We start from the raw sequence: 18,643 nt of genomic DNA on the forward strand, positions 1-18,643 counted from the left end.
GCACGGACATTGTTGTGTACATATCTGCACTACTTCTTGTATTGTATATATAAATATGACAGATTTCGAGATATGATTCAGTATATTTTTATATGACATGTATATTGGCACATTACAATATTTGAACGGATCTCGCTTTGTCTTTGCATTCTTCCGGGGGGATTGTGGGTTGTTAATGTGATATTTTTGACTGCATTGGTGTGTATGTTGTAATATGCAAGGGTGGGGGTGTTTGGTGGGTGTCCCCCTAACTTTTGCCTCCCTCCTCCCCCGTGTCGTAGATGCAGTACTCACCGGTATGTTCTGCGCCTACGTCGCTGTTGTTCGTACAGGAGCAGAAAGACAAGGGCAGGTAGTATTTGGAGTTCCGGCTCCATGGAGTCGTCGTTCCTCGTGGAGTGTGTTGAGGTGAGCGTTTTCCCATAGCAAAGGCTGTTTCCACCGTGTTTTTATCCACGGTGAATCCGCCCCGGAAAAGGTGGCGGATTGGTGTGTTGTAATAGTGTGGGCGGTACTTTGTCTCCCGCCTGTCTGTTGGCGGTGGCCGCCACGCTGTTTGTCTGTACCGCCGTGGCGGGCGAAGTGTTAAAGTGGCTGTCTTTGTTGGCGGTTACCGCCAGGGTCGTAATTCACTTTTTTTTCCGCCGGCCTGTTTGCGGAATTACCCCACCTTTTACACCGTCCGCCAGGGTTGTAATGACCACCTATGTTTTTACTTGGGCGTTCTCTCCCTGATGGAATTTCTTTGGGACGATCGCTACAATGTCTTACATAGATTTTGACTTGTTTCCTATTCTGTCATCTCCGTTGCTGGACAATAAAAAACGATTTTTAAGACTAAGGGGGTTATTACAACTTTGGAGGAGGTGTTAATCTGTCCCAAAAGTGACGGTAAAGTGACGGATATACCACCGGCCGTATTACGAGTTCCATAGGATATAATGGACTCTTAATACGGCTGGTGGTATATCCGTCACTTTACCGTCACTTTTGGGATGGATTAACACCTCCTCCAAAGTTGTAATAACCCCCTAAGTATCCTAGTATTACAAGTCTGTTCGGATTATTCATTGACTCACAGTAGTGAAAAAAATAAAAATAAGCAAATCCTGATCTTATCTTTTCAAATTAAGAATACGATTCATAAGTACTTTGCTAAACATCGGCTATGAATACATTAAAATTAAAAACAAAATAGATTGAAATTTGTCCATTGTTTAATATCGACATGCCCCTACTAGTACACTGTGGGCATCATACAGGTCCCCTTTCCAAACGCACTGTCATTACGGGCTACCATGTTCTATGTTGTTTACACTGTTATTGTCAATAAATTGTGCTATTTAGAAACATATGGGGAGAAGGTGTCCATCAACAATACAGAAGATGTTATTCTGAATATATGTTTCAAGCCCGAGGCTGAATGCTAATTTACACTCAGCTCTTTGTCAAGAGGAACAAAAATGTGGGCAGTTCTTTTCAGTTATATTCAAGAAACAAGTCATGTAGTCTGTAACTCACATTGTTAGCAATTTTCAGCCAGCTGAAATACACTTGCACGAATTTATATGTAAAAAACAAAATCATTTGACTTCCATAGATCGAAAATAATAAACACATCATCTACATATATACGGTTTGATGTAAAGTATTGTACTTACGGGAGATTCCATGGAAGATTCCCTTTCAACCCGATCCCCATATTCCGACAGGCTGCAACGATCAGCCTTACGGGCTTGGGGTCATTTGCTTCGCCACTCTCATTCATGATAAACAAATGACAGACAACAATGGAACCAATAAAAACCTGCAAAACACAAAAGTGAAATGTTTCAGTTTGCGGCCAGAAACAGACACTGCTGAGCCCACAGAGGTTTGTTAAACTGAAATCTGCGCATGTGCATCTGTGAGCAGACCTGAAAAAAATCCATCGAGTTCTTACTGGCCAGGCATTCTTTTTCATTTATTTTGAGGCACGGGAACATTGTAATTTCTTTCAAGAAGCGCCAAATGACTTAATGGGTAGCGTACAATTGCGACCTGCGTAAATCCATTATTACATTTAAAAGACACTGGCCTATAAGCCCCACGTTAAGAGTCACGATTTCCTGTAAATGGCTCGCATTGGTTTGTAGGCGGTGTCTGATGAGCCGGTCTGACAGGTCAGTGTGTGGGCCGTTTTTTTGGCTGTTTGTGGGCCTGTTTTATGGTCTGTTGGTCCGGTTTTTATAGTTGATTTCTCTTTTATTGAAACAAATATTATCTGCAGAAACAGTCCCATTCCTTACAAAGCAGCCTATCTTTTTACAAGATCAAAACTGTTCAGATTTTCAAATGTGAACAATTTTTTTAGATATCTGTCCGACCCTGTACATACATTTATGTAACTTTAGTAATCTTAATAAAGATCAAACACGAAGACGCTTAAAAAAAACTTATTCGAAATACGATTTATTTACATGACATAGATTCATGGACTACTTAGCGTCCTCAGACAAAACATAAAGGTGCCTGCATTGAATAAACCAATGCTAAGGTTTGTACGATATCATTTAAATATTGGCAAGTCTGACTATAAAACTCCTTTTGGAAATTACATTTCACTAAAATTGAGAATGATTCCACTGGTGTAATTAGAATGAATAATGTTGATCAACCATGTGCCTCCGTCTTCAAAAAATGTGATACTATTCATAATTCTTAATATTTCATTCATCACCATAAACAATCATTTACTTTTTCAAATTTCAACTTAGTGATACATCGTACTGCCATTGTATTACCTGCTAAATCTACACACCACTTGCCTTGACTTTTATGTTTTTTCTTTCTTCTTTTAGTAGCTGTGAGGTCTTGTGCATTTCTAACAAACACTTTAAATGGCACCCCCTTGCATATTTGTTTTGTTATCATAATAAATGTCAATTGATATAAAAAATAAAATAAATACTCTTACCCTATATGCACTGATACCCTTGCCTTCTTTGTCCATACGCCATGTCATCCTCCTGATTCTTCACTCTGCACATGTTAAGTAAGATTTTCAAGTGGTTTCTCCAAAATGCAAGATGCACCATCACCCAAGTCCTCATCACCAGTTGACTGGACTATGGAAACAACCTATACTTGGGTATCAAGGCCCACCTAATTTAAAGACTGCAGACCATCCAGAAAGCTGCAGCAAGACTCATCCTGGATCTCGCTTGTCGCGCCCCCACCACCCTCCACCTCGAAAAACTCAGCTGGCTCCCAGTTCAGAAGAGATGCCAGTTCAAGCTCCTCACCCACACGTTCAAGGCCCTGCAGTACTCCGGACCTGTCTACATCAACCACCGCCTAAGATTCCAGAAACCCTCCAGATACCTCTGCTCTGCCTCCCTCGTGCTGGCCCATACTTCCCACATACAGTGTAGCAGAGCACAAGGATGCTCCATCTCCTACCTCACAGCCTAAGCCTGGAATGGCCTCCCTCTGCACCTCAGGACCTCCTCTACTCTACAGGCGTTTCAAAGGGTGCTGAAAAAATCTGGTACTTCGACTGATACCCTGGATCCTGCCAGTCCCTGGATACCCTCACGGGCGACAAGTCATGCTCTACAAGCCAAATGATTGATTGATTGATTGACCTTCCTTTTTGGGGCTCATCTAACAGACAGCTTTCAGCTGTCCTCTTCTTGTGTTTGTCCCTCCACTTGAGCATAGTCTCTTTATCATCCTTTTGATTAGTGGACTTATGCGCTTCTACTGCTCACGTTTAGGCAACTATTTTTTACTGTAAGCACTCTTTGACAGCGCAGGCATTTTCCAGCTCTCTCCCTACAATGCTGCTTACCCTCCCAGCTCTCCATGTTGTACTCTCCTTCCACATGCGCTTTCCTCATCTGCTGCTTATCTTGAAGGATACCTACCACCCACCTCACGTGCTGTATGTTACTATGTTTTCTCCCCACCAAGCTTTTTTTTTAAATTGTAGTTACTGCCCCATGTCAATTGCTCTCTAGCCTTCTCCCCCATGCTGTCCCAATCTGCTGTCCCCACTCACTCCTTTGTTGCTCCCGCACCCCTCTCTTTATTTTTACATTTTCTGAAGGCCCAACAGCTCCCATTTGCTGCCAGGCTACTCCACTTTCACAAATGCACTTTTGTCACGTGAACATTATTTTTTCCATTTACAGCTCCAATGGGTATCCAGCATCTTGGATCGGTAAATATAAAAATAAATGGCATCTGAATGGCATTTGTGTCATTCAGTAGGTGCACATGTATAGTGACACGTGCGCACATATCATCATATATGCAAGTGCCTATGGGATGATGTAGCCACATGACCTTGTGACGCATATACAATTTGCTTACAAAGCATTTGCAGAGCCACTAGGTCAGAAAGGCACGACTTATTAGCTTTACCAATACCTGTTAGATTTGGTTGGAAGGTAATGCCACTTGCTTATTGAAATTCAAGAGTTTAAATGGAGAGTGGGACTCTGAAATAAACTTGAACAAGTACAGCAGTGGACCCTTACTAATCATCGCAGCTGTTTGCAGCATATTATACCAAGAGTTAGTACTGCTATCAATTATGGGCCAACCTCCTTCAAAAAAGAGAAATAGATTACAAATACAACCAGTACTCCTGTCTTGTGCTGGAAAAGATCCTTTGAATGAGAAAGGTGAAAGCCTGAGGATTATACCCCTTTGTTAACTATCTTGTTTGAGTCTGCCTTAATCAGCAATTGCTTGTTTGAAACATCCTTCACCTTATGTATTAGCATCTTGGAGTATCACACAGTTTGATATTTTGCATTGATAATAGGACAAGGAGTCTGTCTCTCAAATCTGTCTCAAATATACAGCACAATGTGAAATTACACAATTGAAGAGTACAGGATTTAGAGATCTATTTTACTATTCTATTAAAAATAATATAATCAGTAGTGCCCATGTCTTTTGCACCTTTCAAATACATCATCTGTTTGGACAAAGGACAATTGGAAGGAAGTAAATAGCACTAGTGTGAGATCAAGCCCAGTATATCATGGGTATGCAAATAAACCCTGGGACGACTTCTTTCTAGACATGCATTAAGGGCTACTTGTGGACATGAAATGAAGAACCTGCTTACCCTGAACCCAGGGACCCAGAAGTGACTCCTAGGGTCAGTAGGCTGACCTCCAGTTTGAGCTACAGGGATACAACAAGCTTCTAGAGGCCTCTCTCCATACAAGAAGCTTCCGGAGGCCTTTATCCCTGCAACTGCCCAGCTGACCTGTTACAGCTGGACCTCACTGCTGGCTTCAGTTGGAGTGAGTCCTAACCCCAAAGTGGTGACCTCCAGGTCCTAGACCCCTGATGTCAGAGTGTTCTTTGTGGTGAAGTGCATTAGGGCCTATGCTGAGTCTCCATTATAGATTGCACATCTTAGCTTGACATGATTTTCTAATGATGACTTTCACATGTTTTTACACTTTTGCGATAATGTACTGAGAAGACACGGTAAAGGTATTTTAGTCCAAGGAAGCATTGCTGCCATGCAGTCCGTACACTCTGTCCAAGACTAGGTACATGGAACGCGATGCCCTTGTATCATGATTGTCCATTAGAGACAGCTCTAAGGTTCCAGACAAACCATCACCCTAGTTCTGCACCTTTGACACAGTGCGATATGAACAGTGTTTTTATTATATAACTGCCTCTGTGCAAGATTCAGGAGAGGAGCGCTTCTTCTGGTATTATCCTGGAATGTAGTGCACTGTAACTGAGTTGCAGCCCTGCCAGCCTCTGACCTGCAAGCTGCAAAGGGAAATAGTGTGCACTACATCAGTCTGGCTTCTTAGCACATCTTACCCAGTTATGGGGGGGTTAGGCTTTCCCAATGAATCTGACAGCGGGTACTCCCACTATGCTTTTGATATTATAGGTACTGGCAGATAGGAGTGTTACTACATAGTGAAATTATCATGGTTTAATTGTTTATCTTTTTTACCAGTCTCTGAATGCTGGCTACAATGCTTTGTTTCATCTGCCTAGTAACCATAGGTCATGCTTTCTATACAGGAATTTAACTGTTTCAATCAATGTTTGAAAATACATTTACATATCTTTCTTGTGTTTTCCTTGGGCAGATCTGTTACCACAAATTCCTTGGGAATCAGAGTGGTCATGTTTGAGGTTGCTGATACCATCTGGCACCCTGGTAAGGTTAGGGATTCAGATATAGTACTGTGAACTAGCTAGGAAGTGCGTCAACAATTCATGATGGTGTGGATGTATTAAGTCCCTATATCGCAGTTGAAGTTGCAGCTGCTGACGATGAATCACCTGTTAACCTCAACTTTCTGGTTTTCTTCGCTCCATGGGATCTGACTTCCAGAAAAGTTTCTATGTACAAACATAAAGGGCTTCCGCTGGACTGATATCGAGAAGCATCTGAACAACATCAAGGCCTTCCTGGGCGCAGGCTTCAGACTGCACCCATTCAGAGCTTTCCACCCTTGTCAAAGACTGCACAAGATTCTGCTCTTAAGCAGCCTGCCGCCATCAAACTCCACTTTGTATCCAGCTTACAGCTTGTACAGTCGATGCACTCTATCCCGGTTGGCCTTAACTTTTGACTTTGACCCAATCTAGCATGACCAGATAACTGTAGTTGGAGCTTTGTGTTTTTTTGTGATATTATTATTCAAACTTTCAAAATTCATATCTCCAGTTCTACTTATTGGATTGTTGTCATCTTGGTGTCATTTTATTTCTAGATTATTCTCTATTGTGCTAAGTGAGTTTGTGATTTTTCTTGTGCTGTGTTTATACTTTACTATCTTAGAGGCAATGTGAAAAGTATTTATGAAGCACTTCAAACATAATTATAGTGAGAAAACAACACTAGAAAAATCCAACACCAATTTAGAAAAGTAAAATTTAATCAATAAAATAAAAAAGAAATTATTTGAGATCAACACTGCCACAGTCCAATCAGTAGAACCAGACATATGCGATTTTAAAGATTTAAGTTTAAAAATAGTACCTAGAAGCACAAAGCGCCAACTGTGATATCTGGTCATGCTGGACTGGGACAAAGTCACAAGTTCAGGCCGACCGCGATGGAGCACAGGCCGGACACATGGACCCACTTAGGTCTGCTTAACAAGAGTAGCTTAAATCCTGGTTGCGGAGCATTGCGAGATCATGCATCAAGGGTGCATCCTGCAGAGGAAGATCAGAGGATGCTGAGGGGCTGTGATGCGGAGTCCTGTGTCATCATCAACGATGGCGTCAACGATGGGCTCGTGATGTGAAGTCCTGCATTAAATATGAGTTGTGCACCGGTGGGTCCAAAACAGATGCAGGGCTGTGATGTGGAGCCCTAAGTCACTGTATAGGATGCTGTTGGGCATTCTGAGAAGGATGGGGGTGCAATGAGAAGTTCAGGATTAGGGGTAAGTCAACTGAAGCGGTTCCGCAACGGCTGCATTGGTTTTGCTTACAGGACCACAGCTGGACTGGAAGAACACCTTTAGGCCGACTTCCAAGGGTCTGGGACTGAGGTGGTACCACGCTGGGGGCAAGACTCAAAGCAGACAGACTCCTGCTGGTGTTAGGTCTAAGGTGGTTGGAGCTTTTTCTGTCCCTGAGGCTCTGATGAGGAGGCCTTTGTGGGTGTGCTCAGGCAAAGCCTTTGTGATATGCAAAGGTGGTAGGTAACAGCTTCTCTACTCATGAAGTCAGAGATAGCCCGTCCTGCTAACACCTATTCTCCTTTGACTCACTGCCTGGGAGCAATACACTGGCAGTACACCTAGTCAGGTACCCAGGACACAGGCAGCAGGCACCAAATAGTTGGCACAAGAAAATAGCAACTTTCTAAAAGTAACATTTTCATAATTGTCACTTAAAGTTCAACTTTACCATTAAAGAGGGTTTAAAATTAAAATTCTGTAAACACCAAAATCAACATTCCTATCTACTCTCAATTGAAAGTTATTACTTATTGAATTTAATTAACGGATTAACCCAATGTTATCCTATGAGAGCGGTAGACCTTGCAGAAGTGAAAACAAAATTTCATAGTTTTTTACTACCAGTGCATGTAAAACTTAAAAGGACATTTCCAACTTTTTAAATACACTTAAATACACTGCAGCCTGCACTCTGACGTATATGTATTCAAAAATGTTTGGGCTTGGAAAACTGTTTCTTTTGCCAGAACAGGTCCGGGGTACACATGGTACCTTTACTAGGGGCTTACAATTAATTAAATATACCAATTGGGTGTAGTTCAATTCTACCATGTTTTAAGGAGTGAGCACAAGCACTTTACCACTGGTTAGCAGTGGTAAAGTATGCAGAGTCCCAAAAGCCAACTAAAACCGATTCAGAAAACAGGAGGGTGAAGGCAAACATTTTAAGGATGACCCTCCAGAAAGGACCAAGCCCAACATATGCCAATGTTGCTTATGCAGCAAATAGTTTTGAACACATTGTTCCTTGAATTATTGTGACCCTACTTCTGGAACATTCCAACAATAGTTGATTGACATTAGGGTGGCACTCATAATTTCACAAACGAGTTCTCATGTAGAAATATGCATAGACGTATCTACTTCCGAATTATATTAACAATCAGTGTTAAAAAGTGCAGAATGTTGAGCAGTGATATAAAGTCTCTAGGCTTCTTGGTTGTGTGTCGCTTTACTACACACTTTGAACTGGTCTGAAACCTTGTATGACATGAATGAGTCAGGGCATCTTCTGGGGGTGTAACACAAGCCCCTGCAGCACCTGCGGCGTGGGGGCAAAACCATTCGGGGGGTGCTCTTTCAGGCCTAGGTTAATTAATATTTGTGAGATATGGGAGATGTTAGAAATGGGGTTTCTGGTTGGCAGTCAGGTTACCCTCTGTCCTAGCAAAAACCCTCCCTCTAGTCAGGGTAAGTCACACACAATCCAAGATTATCCTGTGCCCACCCTCTGGTAGCTTGGCACGAGCAGTCAGGCTTAACTTAGAAGGCAATGTGTAAAGTATTTGTGCAATAAATCATACAATACCACCATACAGCACCACAAAAATACACCACACAGTGTTTAGAAAAATATATAATATTTATCAGGATAATTGTAGGTCAAAACGAATAAAGTTGCAATGTGAATTTATAGAGATATCATTGAAAAGTGATATAAAGTGTCTTAAGTCTTTAAAAAGCAAACAAAGTCTCTTTCAAGCACAAAGTACCTGGTTTGGAGTGGAAAATCTCCTCAGAGGGCCACAGAAGAAGAGATACGTGGAAAAATGGTGTGTGCGTCGATTTCTCCCCAGCACACACAGACTTGCGTCATTATTTTTCCCGTGGGGAAGTCGTGCGTCGTTTTCCGGTGCGCGGACTGTCTCTTTCTGTGGATCGCAGGGATTACCAGATGTCCTGGGTCTGTGCGTGGATTCTCCTGCATGTTTTCCGGCTGTGCGTCCTTCTGCGGGGCTGCGCGTCGAAGTTTCGCTCTCACGGCAGGCGTCGCGTCGAGTTCTCCTCTGGAGGTTGGGCGGCGTTGTCCTTGCGAGGCCGCGCGTCGAAGTTCCGGTCGTCCCGAAGGCGTCGTGTCGATCAGCGTCGGTGTGCAGCATTTTTCTCGCTGCGGAACAAGCTGTGCGTCGAAACGTTCGCCGCACGAAGCGTCCAAGTGAAAAAGAGAAGTCTTTTTGGTCCTGAGACTTCAGGGAACAGGAGGCAAGCTCTATCCAAGCTCTTGGAGAGCACTTTCACAGCCAGACAAGAGTTCAGCAAGGTAGCAGGGCAACAGCAAGGCAGCAGTCCTTTGTAGAAAGCAGTCAGGTGAGTCCTTTAGGCAGCCAGGCAGTTCTTCTTGGCAGTATGCAGGTTCTGGTTCAGGTTTCTTCTCCAGCAAGTGTCTCATGAGGTAGAGCAGAGGCCCTGTTTTATACCTAAATGTGCCTTTGAAGTTGGGGAGACTTCAAAGAGTGGCTAAGAAGTGCACCAGGTCCCCTTTCCGTCCAATCCTGTCTGCCAGGGTCCCAGTAGGGGGTGTGGCAGTCCTTTGTGTGAGAGCAGGCCCTCCACCCTCCCAGCCCAGGAAGACCCATTCAAAATGCAGATGTATGCAAGTGAGGCTGAGTACCCTGTGTTTGGGGTGTGTCTGAGTGAATGCACAAGGAGCTGTCAACCAAGCCCAGCCAGACGTGGATTGTAAGGCACAGAAAGATTTAAGTGCAAAGAAATGCTCACTTTCTAAAAGTGGCATTTCTAGAATAGTAATATTAAATCCAACTTCACCAGTCAGCAGGATTTGGTATTACTATTCTGGCCATACTAAATATGACCTTCCTACTCCTTTCAGATCAGCCGCTACCACTTCAATACTGTATGAGGGCAGCCCCAATGTTAGCCTATGAAGGGAGCAGGCCTCACAGTAGTGCAAAACGAATTTAGGAGTTTTACACTACCAGGACATGTAAACTTCACAGGTACATGTCCTACCTTTCCCCCACACAGCACCCTGCTCTAGGGGTTACCTAGGGCACACATTATAGGTGACTTATATGTGGAGAAAGGGGAGGTTTAGGCTTGGCAAGTACTTTTAAATGCCAAGTCGAGGTGTCAGTAAAACTGCACACACAGGCCATGCAATGGCAGGCCTGAGACAAGGAAAAGGGGCTACTTAAGTGGGTGGCACAACCAGTGCTGCAGGCCCACTAGTAGCATTTAACCTACCGGCCCTAGGCACATGTAGCGCACATTACTAGGGACTTATAAGTAAATTAAATAGTCCAATCAGGTATGATCCAAGATAACCATGTTTAAAGGGAGAGAGCATATGCACTTTAGCACTGGTTAGCAGTGGTAAAGTGCGGAGAGTCTAAAAGCCAGCAAAAACAGTGTCCAAAAAGTGGAGGGAGGCAGGCAAAAAGTTAGGGGTGACCACCCTAAGGCTGTCAGGTCTAACAGGAGACTTCTGAGCCCCTCTTTACATTCTGCGAGGGAGGGAGCATTTTGTGTTAATACACTGGCAGCTTCATGTCACTGAGTCTACTGACGTTTTATTTTTCTTCTCCTGGTGACACTAGAGTCACATTTGACAACCAAGTCTTTCCAGCAGAACACCAAAGCCATTTGTGCGTTCTAATGGAACTTAGATACACAGTTGACTTCCTCTACACGCATTAATGTACCATCCTCTTCCACAAAATCACTGCAATAAGGACTTGAACAAAAAGAGATAATCAGGAGCTAGGCTCTCTTCCTTCTTTGGAATGTTCATAGCAAAGCTCTTGAACGTTTCGTCCCTAGATGATCTTGTTTGATGCACTTTGGAAATACATTCAAAATAAGTAAATAATTTCTCCTTATTGCACTTTTTAAGCTTGGAAAGAAAAAAGACTTTGTGAATCGAGCTTATAGTACTTCTGATTGCAATGTGACATGTCACATGTTTATTTTTTAGTTTACTTTTAGGTAATTTTCTCTGGAAATGTTTAATCATTCTACCATACCAGAGCTATATTTTGTGACCTAACACGCTATCTGTTTCTTAAGATTCTGCCTGGAAAACTTTAACATAATATTTTGCTGTTCAAAAACTAAAATAAGGACTGTGCTGCAGTGACTACTAAAGGTGAATTTGAACATAAAGGAAGATGGAAACACTGAGGGCCATATTTACAAGGGCCATGCCGCAGAGCGGTGCAGCAAGTGCCTTGCAGCGCCACCCTGCACACTTGCTGCGCCACTCTGACCCATCGGGAAAGGGCAGAAATTTGCTGTAGATACAAGGTACAGCGCATTTCTGTCCTCTCCCCCTGCACTGGTGCACAAATTGCTGCCATGAACCAACGCAGGCACCCTTGCACCTTGGTGCAAGGGTGCGTGTGTTGTGGGGACACTTTCCTTCACAACAACAATCCATAGAGGTGATTTCCTCCTATATGTGTGCTGCAGAATGCAGCACACCTAAAAAGAGGAAATAACAGGGAGAAATTAAGATATTTCTCCCCGATGAGTTTCTCCACCCCTTGGGGTGGCGTATGATTTTGACACATTCTCAGGGTTAAAACACCTTGTAAATCTGGGAATGTGTCAAAATCCATGAATATTGCATGGGTTACACAAATGCAACACCCATGGAAGCGCCTCCCTGATGCAAAGTAAGGCAACTTGCACTACATTGCCTTACTTCATGTCTACAAGGCCACGTAAAGCCACGCAAAGTGGCTTTGAGTGGCCTTGTAGACCCGGGTCAGGAGCCTGTACCACCGGTGCACCACAAAAAGTAACACACAGGTGGCGCAGGCCGCTTGTAAATATGGCCCTGATTGAGGTAAAAGATATCACCACGTTGAAGCACTGTGGCAATATAAATATAAACATAAACACTGCAGCCTAACATGACTATTTTGGGTAATGTTTGCGCACTACAATGGAGAACTAAAGGTGATAACTATGAAAACATGCACATATGGGTGACCCTCAAATTGTGTCAGTTATAAGCATAGTGTTGAAACATTTTGTTTAAAATGTATTTAGTTTTAATTGTACGCATGCAGCCACCAAATTTAGGAAGCAGAATGTTTTCCTTTTTTTAAATTGTATTTATAAGAAATTGCTCAGCTCCTCAAAACCAATGCAGCATCCCAATTACGCAATGCATCCTTCACGCAGGACTTCGCATTGCAAGCCCTCATTGATGGCACAGGACCTCGCACTGCAGCCTTGCCGCATCTCGGAACTGATGCGTAGCTTCGGCTGCACAACACATCTTCTACGCGAATCCTTGCAACACTCTACAAACTAGGATTTATGGTACTCTGTTCTGCTGACCTAACTGGGTCCCTGTAGCTGACCCGCACTCGACCTGAACTTGTGGCTTTGACCCAACGTGGCACGGCTAGATAATTACATTTGATGCTTTGTCCTTTTTAGTATTATTTTCGCTAAGATGTTTGAACTAAAGGGGCAGATTTAAGAAAAGTGGCCTTGCACCCTCAGCGCCCCACTACCTTCACCATGTGTGTGCCGCATTTAGAATATGGCTCACCATTGCGCAGGGTAGGGGGAAATAGCGCAATTCTTTTTTGGCACTGCTCCTGCAGAGTTCATAGGGGCCCATTATAAATAAAGGAAGCCCCCTTTTAATGCCTGCTCTGAGCAGGCGTTAAAAGTGCAGAATAAAATGGTGCAAGAAAATCTCTTAAATTTAATTGCGCCATTTTTTCAGCCCCCCCTAACAGGGGGTTACCCCTCTTGCATGCATTATGCCTGATGCAGGCAAAATGTGGCTTAAGGGTTTACAAAGTGGCGCAATTTCATTTACAGTATTCTGGGGGGGAGAGTGGTTCTCTCCACACCCGACAAAACAAAAAGAACTGGACCAAATAGTGCATTTGACTCACAATTTTCACAGGATTTTCTAAAAATGCAGGAGTTTTAAGAAACATTTATGATCTATTTCAGTACTTTTTCAGATTGTCTGGCATCCTAAGAATAATTGAAAATTGGTTTTAAAAAAATAGGTTTTCCAGAGCAGCTTCTCTCCAAACTGAAAAGGAAGGATATGCTTTACAGGCAGCTATGAAAAATAAGACCATGCTGTGTCACATGGCCTTTACATTCCAAAATCAATATTGCACAATTATTCACTTGATTTGTCAGTCCTGACTGTTACAAGGCGATATCCATCCTACGTAATGACTGAGAATCTATGTGGATGTGACAAGGTGAAAAGGGCAAATGTCTTAAATATTTGACAATACTATGATAATCTGTAGGCAGCACAGCTGCCCAAAGTGTACAGCCTCATTCAGCAATACTACTACTGAACATCATAATGTTAGAGGGGCAGACACTATTAGAGAAAGCTTTATCATATTGAAGATTATGGGCCTCATTCTGAGCTTGGCGGGTGGCGGGCGCCGCCCGCCTAGCGGAAACCTCCACTTGGCCGCTCTGCGGTCAAAAGACCGCGGAGGCCATTCTGGCTTTCCCGCTGGGCCGGCGGGCGACCGCCAAAGGAGCGCCCGCCGGCCCAGCGGGAAAGACCCTGCAACAATGAAGCCGGCTCCGAATGGGGCCGGCGGAGTTGCAGGGATGCGACGGGTGCAGTTGCACCCATCGCGATTTTCACTGTCTGCAATGCAGACAGTGAAAATCTTTATGGGGCCCTGTTAGGGGGCCCCTGCACTGCCCACGACACCCGTTCCCGCCATTCTGTAAAAACCGCCAGGAACAGGATGGCGGGAAGGGGGTCGGAATCTCCATGGCAGCGCTGCTTGCAGCGCCGCCATGGAGATTCAGCCCATTCAGGGGAAATCCGGTGGGAAACCGCGGGATTCCCTTTTCTGACCGCGGCTTTAACGCCGCGGTCAGAATGGGCTGGGAAGCACCGCCAGCCTGTTGGCGGTGCTTCCGTGGTCGTTGACCCTGGCGGTCGATGACCGCCAGGGTCAGAATGACCCCCTATATCTGTCTGCAAAAATCATGGACCAACAACATCAGTAAATGCTCTCTGGTACCAAGAAAACAAAATCAGTACTAAGCCTTCCTACACTTTGATGTTTCAAAATGTTCATCTGGATAAACACATCCACTTAGCTGTCTCTACTTATCATCGTCATTCAATCCAAGTGGTGTCCATCTTGTGGCAGAATCTTTCACTACCATTATGCCAGAGAGAACCAGAATTAACTTCTGAATGGCCACTATAAGTCAAGGATGGGCATCACTGTACCTGCACCATCATTAACCAACAGATTGACACCCACCCACAACTATACCAACAGTATGTGAAGGATGACGGGCACCATTATGCCAGTGATTGCCAGATTGTTAGCAAGAAGGCCCACAGTATGTTAATGGTTGGCCACTACTATGCTAGACATAGCTTGATTATTGCCTAGAATGCCCAGGATAAGTCAAGAATGGACTAACATTATAACAGGGATAACCAGAATGTTATCATGAATAGGCACAACATGTCAAGGATTGTCCCCCATAATGACATGGCAAGACATCATTTCTCAGAATGCCAAAAATATATTAGGAATGAGCACTATTACGTCAAGAAATGAGGGCTTGTGATGTTAGTTATGTCCAAAATATGTCAAATGTCAAGTATACGCATCACTAATACAGAGTCCTCAACCTCCGGGAACATGCTCCTGTGGCCCTCAATACTTCCACCCCTTTGCCTTAAACTCCTCAATGACACAAATACAAAGAGCCATTCAAGTGCTCCTCCACTCACATTCAAAGTCACATAAACATGGACATCCCACCCTGGCCTGGGCCTCCTCTGCTGATCCTCACCCAAGCATATGAGGGCTTGGGTGAAGATCGGTGCTTGCACTCTTCACCACTCAGGTAAAGCTGTATGTTTTTGGCTAAGATTAGCTTATAACTACCTTAAGTCGTGTATGGAAAGTGGTAGGTTCTGCCATACCATGCCCTAATAGTCTGATTGAATATCATCCTTTTAATGTTTTGATAATGAGGAAGAAAAACTATTGGAGTAGTAAATTTAAAAAATGGACTGCAATTGAAAATTGAATTATTCTGTGAGAGGAAGTTTCACGTATAACTAACTCTTTAGGGCAAAATTAATTCACTCAAAATGATGCTGTTATTGGATAGAATACAGAATGCTTTGCGCAGTTTGTCAAATTTAGCAGAAAGTTACCATTAAATTGACCATATCTGAGTAGCAAACAAGGCATGCACATTCGCTGGGACAAGCCTTATATTAATTTGGGACACGTTGCACAAACTGTGATTGCCATGTGCCATATACTGTAGCTTGAAGACTTTCATAAATTAATTACTGGCTAAAATCTTATAATTTTCTAAAAATGACTAACTGTGTTGGGAGCAACTCAAATGTTCAAGAAATTCACAGTATATTTTGTCATTAACTTCGAACATTGGTGAAGATGATTGAGCTGGGATTTCAGAAGTAGGTATAAATAATATATTTGTTCGTGTTCTTTTGTTTTTCTTGTTTCACATAAACAGGTGATAAATTGAGGTGGGCTGATGTTGAATGATAGTGGCATAGTGCTGTTAGAAGAATATGTATGAAAAAACATATTTATCTGTCATTCTTGGAGCATTCCCTCTACTGTTGATGGGCAGTGTGATACTGCAAAATAAATAGCTGCGATTAAGTGAATTTGAATGAATGAATGAGTGACTTATTTATAATGTGTGCAGTTATGAAAAAGACATCCTGGAGCTACCTAGGCTAAGATACAGAGAATAAGAACAGGCTAATTACTGTACTGGAATAACCAGGTTTTCTGTTGTTTTTTGAAGGTCTGTTTTATAGAAGATGTCCAAATGTTAAGTGGAAGGGCATTCTAAAGTCTAGGGGCCCAGAAATAAAAGGACCAGCCATCCAGGCAGCACACCATGCTGTCTGCGTTACCAGCAACAACTGGTGGATGATCTGAGGGATTTTGCAGGATGGTATGTTTGAATTTTGTTCTCCAACTATAGCTGGCCTCTATTATGAAATTCCCCACAGTTAAAAAGAAGACATCTGAAGTGAATTCGTAGTTGCACCAGAAACCAATGTAGGTTTCTCAGGTGTTCTGAAATAGAATCTATTTGGGGATGTTCAATAGAATTCTGTGGCAACTGCAGATGGCTAAGAAGATAGTCGAGAAGACCCAAACATAGAATGTTGGCATAATCCCAATGAGAGGTGATCAGGGAATGAACAATGGTTTTCCTCGTAAATTCAGTAAGTAGCCTAAGAATTTGTGAAGCCTTTTTAGAAGGACAAAACAAGCACTTGTGACTGCCTTCACCTGTGCAGCATAATACAAAACCTTGTTTTATTTCTACCAAGGTTCCTAAACTCCTGGATTGGAGTGGAGGGCCAGATTCTGAGGTCCACCATGCACTATGTCAGATTGAAGGGGAGCAGCGAAAGAACAGTACATCGGTTTTAGCCAAGATTAATTTTAAACAACTACTTTTTAACCAATCACCCACTCTCTTGATGCAGGATTGAAGTGAATGTTATAATTCACTATTAACCTCTGAGAAAGAGCGTTTTAGTTGAGTGTCATCTGCATATGATACCACCTTAAATCCAAAAGGCTGAATGACCCCTGGTAAAGAGGCTATTTAAACAGTAAACAACGTAGGGCCGAGGACCAAAACCTGTAGGACACCTTGCTTCAGTAGCTTGGGAGGAGATGTAAAAGGAGCCAAATGGACATATTGATACAGGTCAAATAAGAAAGATCTTAGCCACATTAGGGGAGGCTTGCAGATACAACTGTATGCAATATGGTGTAACAATATCTGGTGTGAACCCGTGTCAAACACAGCTGAGAGATCTGATAATATCACTGCTGCTTATCCTTGATCTAAACCCAGATTTATAAACCCAGAAACGTCAAGCAGAGCTGATGCTGAACTATGACAAGGTCTGAACCCAGAATGGGAACTATGCAAAAGATTACTGAACTAAAGGTACCCAGTAATCTTTCTACTGACTTATATTCCACAGCATTTTAGAAAATGCTAGAAGAGAAATGGTATCAAATGTGTTAAGGGTCAGCTGACGGTTTTTTTCAGCACAGGTACCAAGGCCTGTTGCAATCAATGGTTACATAAATCATTTATAGTCTGATTTAAAATATGAACAGTCTAAGATTCCAGGGGGAGAAAAAACTAAAGGTGAACTGTAGCAGCATTCCAAAATAGCATAGTCCGATGCATCCAGTGATAGTTTATTAAATGAGAATAGAACTGGGGACAATGTTCCGCCACTCACCAAACAACACTCACAAGAGTCAACAGAGTGAGTTACAACTTCACTGAAGTCAGCATAGATATTTTCAATCTTCTCCTGGAAGAAAAACTTTCACAAAGCTATGCAGGTTCTTCGAACGCGAGGAGGGACTGAACTATTTTTTAGATCTCTTTAAGCGTATTAGGCCTGAACTGATCAGATCGGAAAATAATGCTTTAAACAAGTAGATATTTGAAAGCGAGAGAGAAGATTTGAAGCATATAGTTGGGAGCTGGCCCTCATCTGTGTACAAGTGCCCTATTACAAATTTACTCTCCCGGATGTATGTTGACCAGGTTAAAGTGTTAGGTGTGGCTTTTTGGAGTATATATGGTTGAAAGATGTAGCACTTCTATGGGTTTCACTTTAAGAGGTGGTGCAGTGGCAAGATTTTTAACTATCAAAATTTTCAAACTAGCGTATTTTGCATTTGGACTTGACATTGATTCAGAGCTTTGTGGCTAATCATATGGCGCATATATAGGCGCACCAAAGACAAGCCCGTCTGTGCCCATCTGCGCCTGGACCGCACCCCGCACCAGGAAACCTGGATCTCCATTAAACCACCCCCTGGACTGCCTCTGTTATGACTCCGAGACCCTACTCTGCCTCAACACCAGACGTCTCAACAACTGCTGCACCATCTCCCCCAAGGACACCCATGGACCTTTCACCTGCAAGAACTGCAACTTCAGCATCAACCTCAACAAACTGAATGTACTGTCCACACACAAAGATACCAACAACCTCCACAACCCCATCAACTGCCTGCTCCTGAACATCCGCTCCCTCCACAAACACACCACCGAACTCTGGGACCTGATCAACATCACCGACCTGACAT

General features: G+C 43.1%; 1 protein-coding gene across 2 annotated transcripts in view; it reads right to left on the reverse strand.

The window, feature by feature from the left end:
* The window catches only part of LOC138287702 (dihydrofolate reductase-like), a 194,006-nt gene that overhangs the window by 111,377 nt on the left and 63,986 nt on the right, over window positions 1–18,643 (reverse strand). Inside the window, exons 1-2 of one of the 2 annotated variants that reach the window (XM_069228377.1) lie at window positions 1,917–2,033; window positions 1,662–1,807 (exon numbers count right to left, since the gene is read on the reverse strand). In XM_069228377.1, coding sequence (XP_069084478.1) covers window positions 1,662–1,807; window positions 1,917–1,985 — 215 coding nt within the window. In that variant the 5' untranslated portion in view covers window positions 1,986–2,033. Of the gene's footprint in view, window positions 1–1,661; window positions 1,808–1,916; window positions 2,034–18,643 lie in introns of those variants that run through there. The other variant, XM_069228378.1, reaches the window with a different exon arrangement.

This window comes from Pleurodeles waltl, chromosome 4_1 (genome assembly GCF_031143425.1).
Source record: "Pleurodeles waltl isolate 20211129_DDA chromosome 4_1, aPleWal1.hap1.20221129, whole genome shotgun sequence".
Classification (NCBI taxonomy): Eukaryota; Metazoa; Chordata; class Amphibia; order Caudata; family Salamandridae; genus Pleurodeles; species Pleurodeles waltl.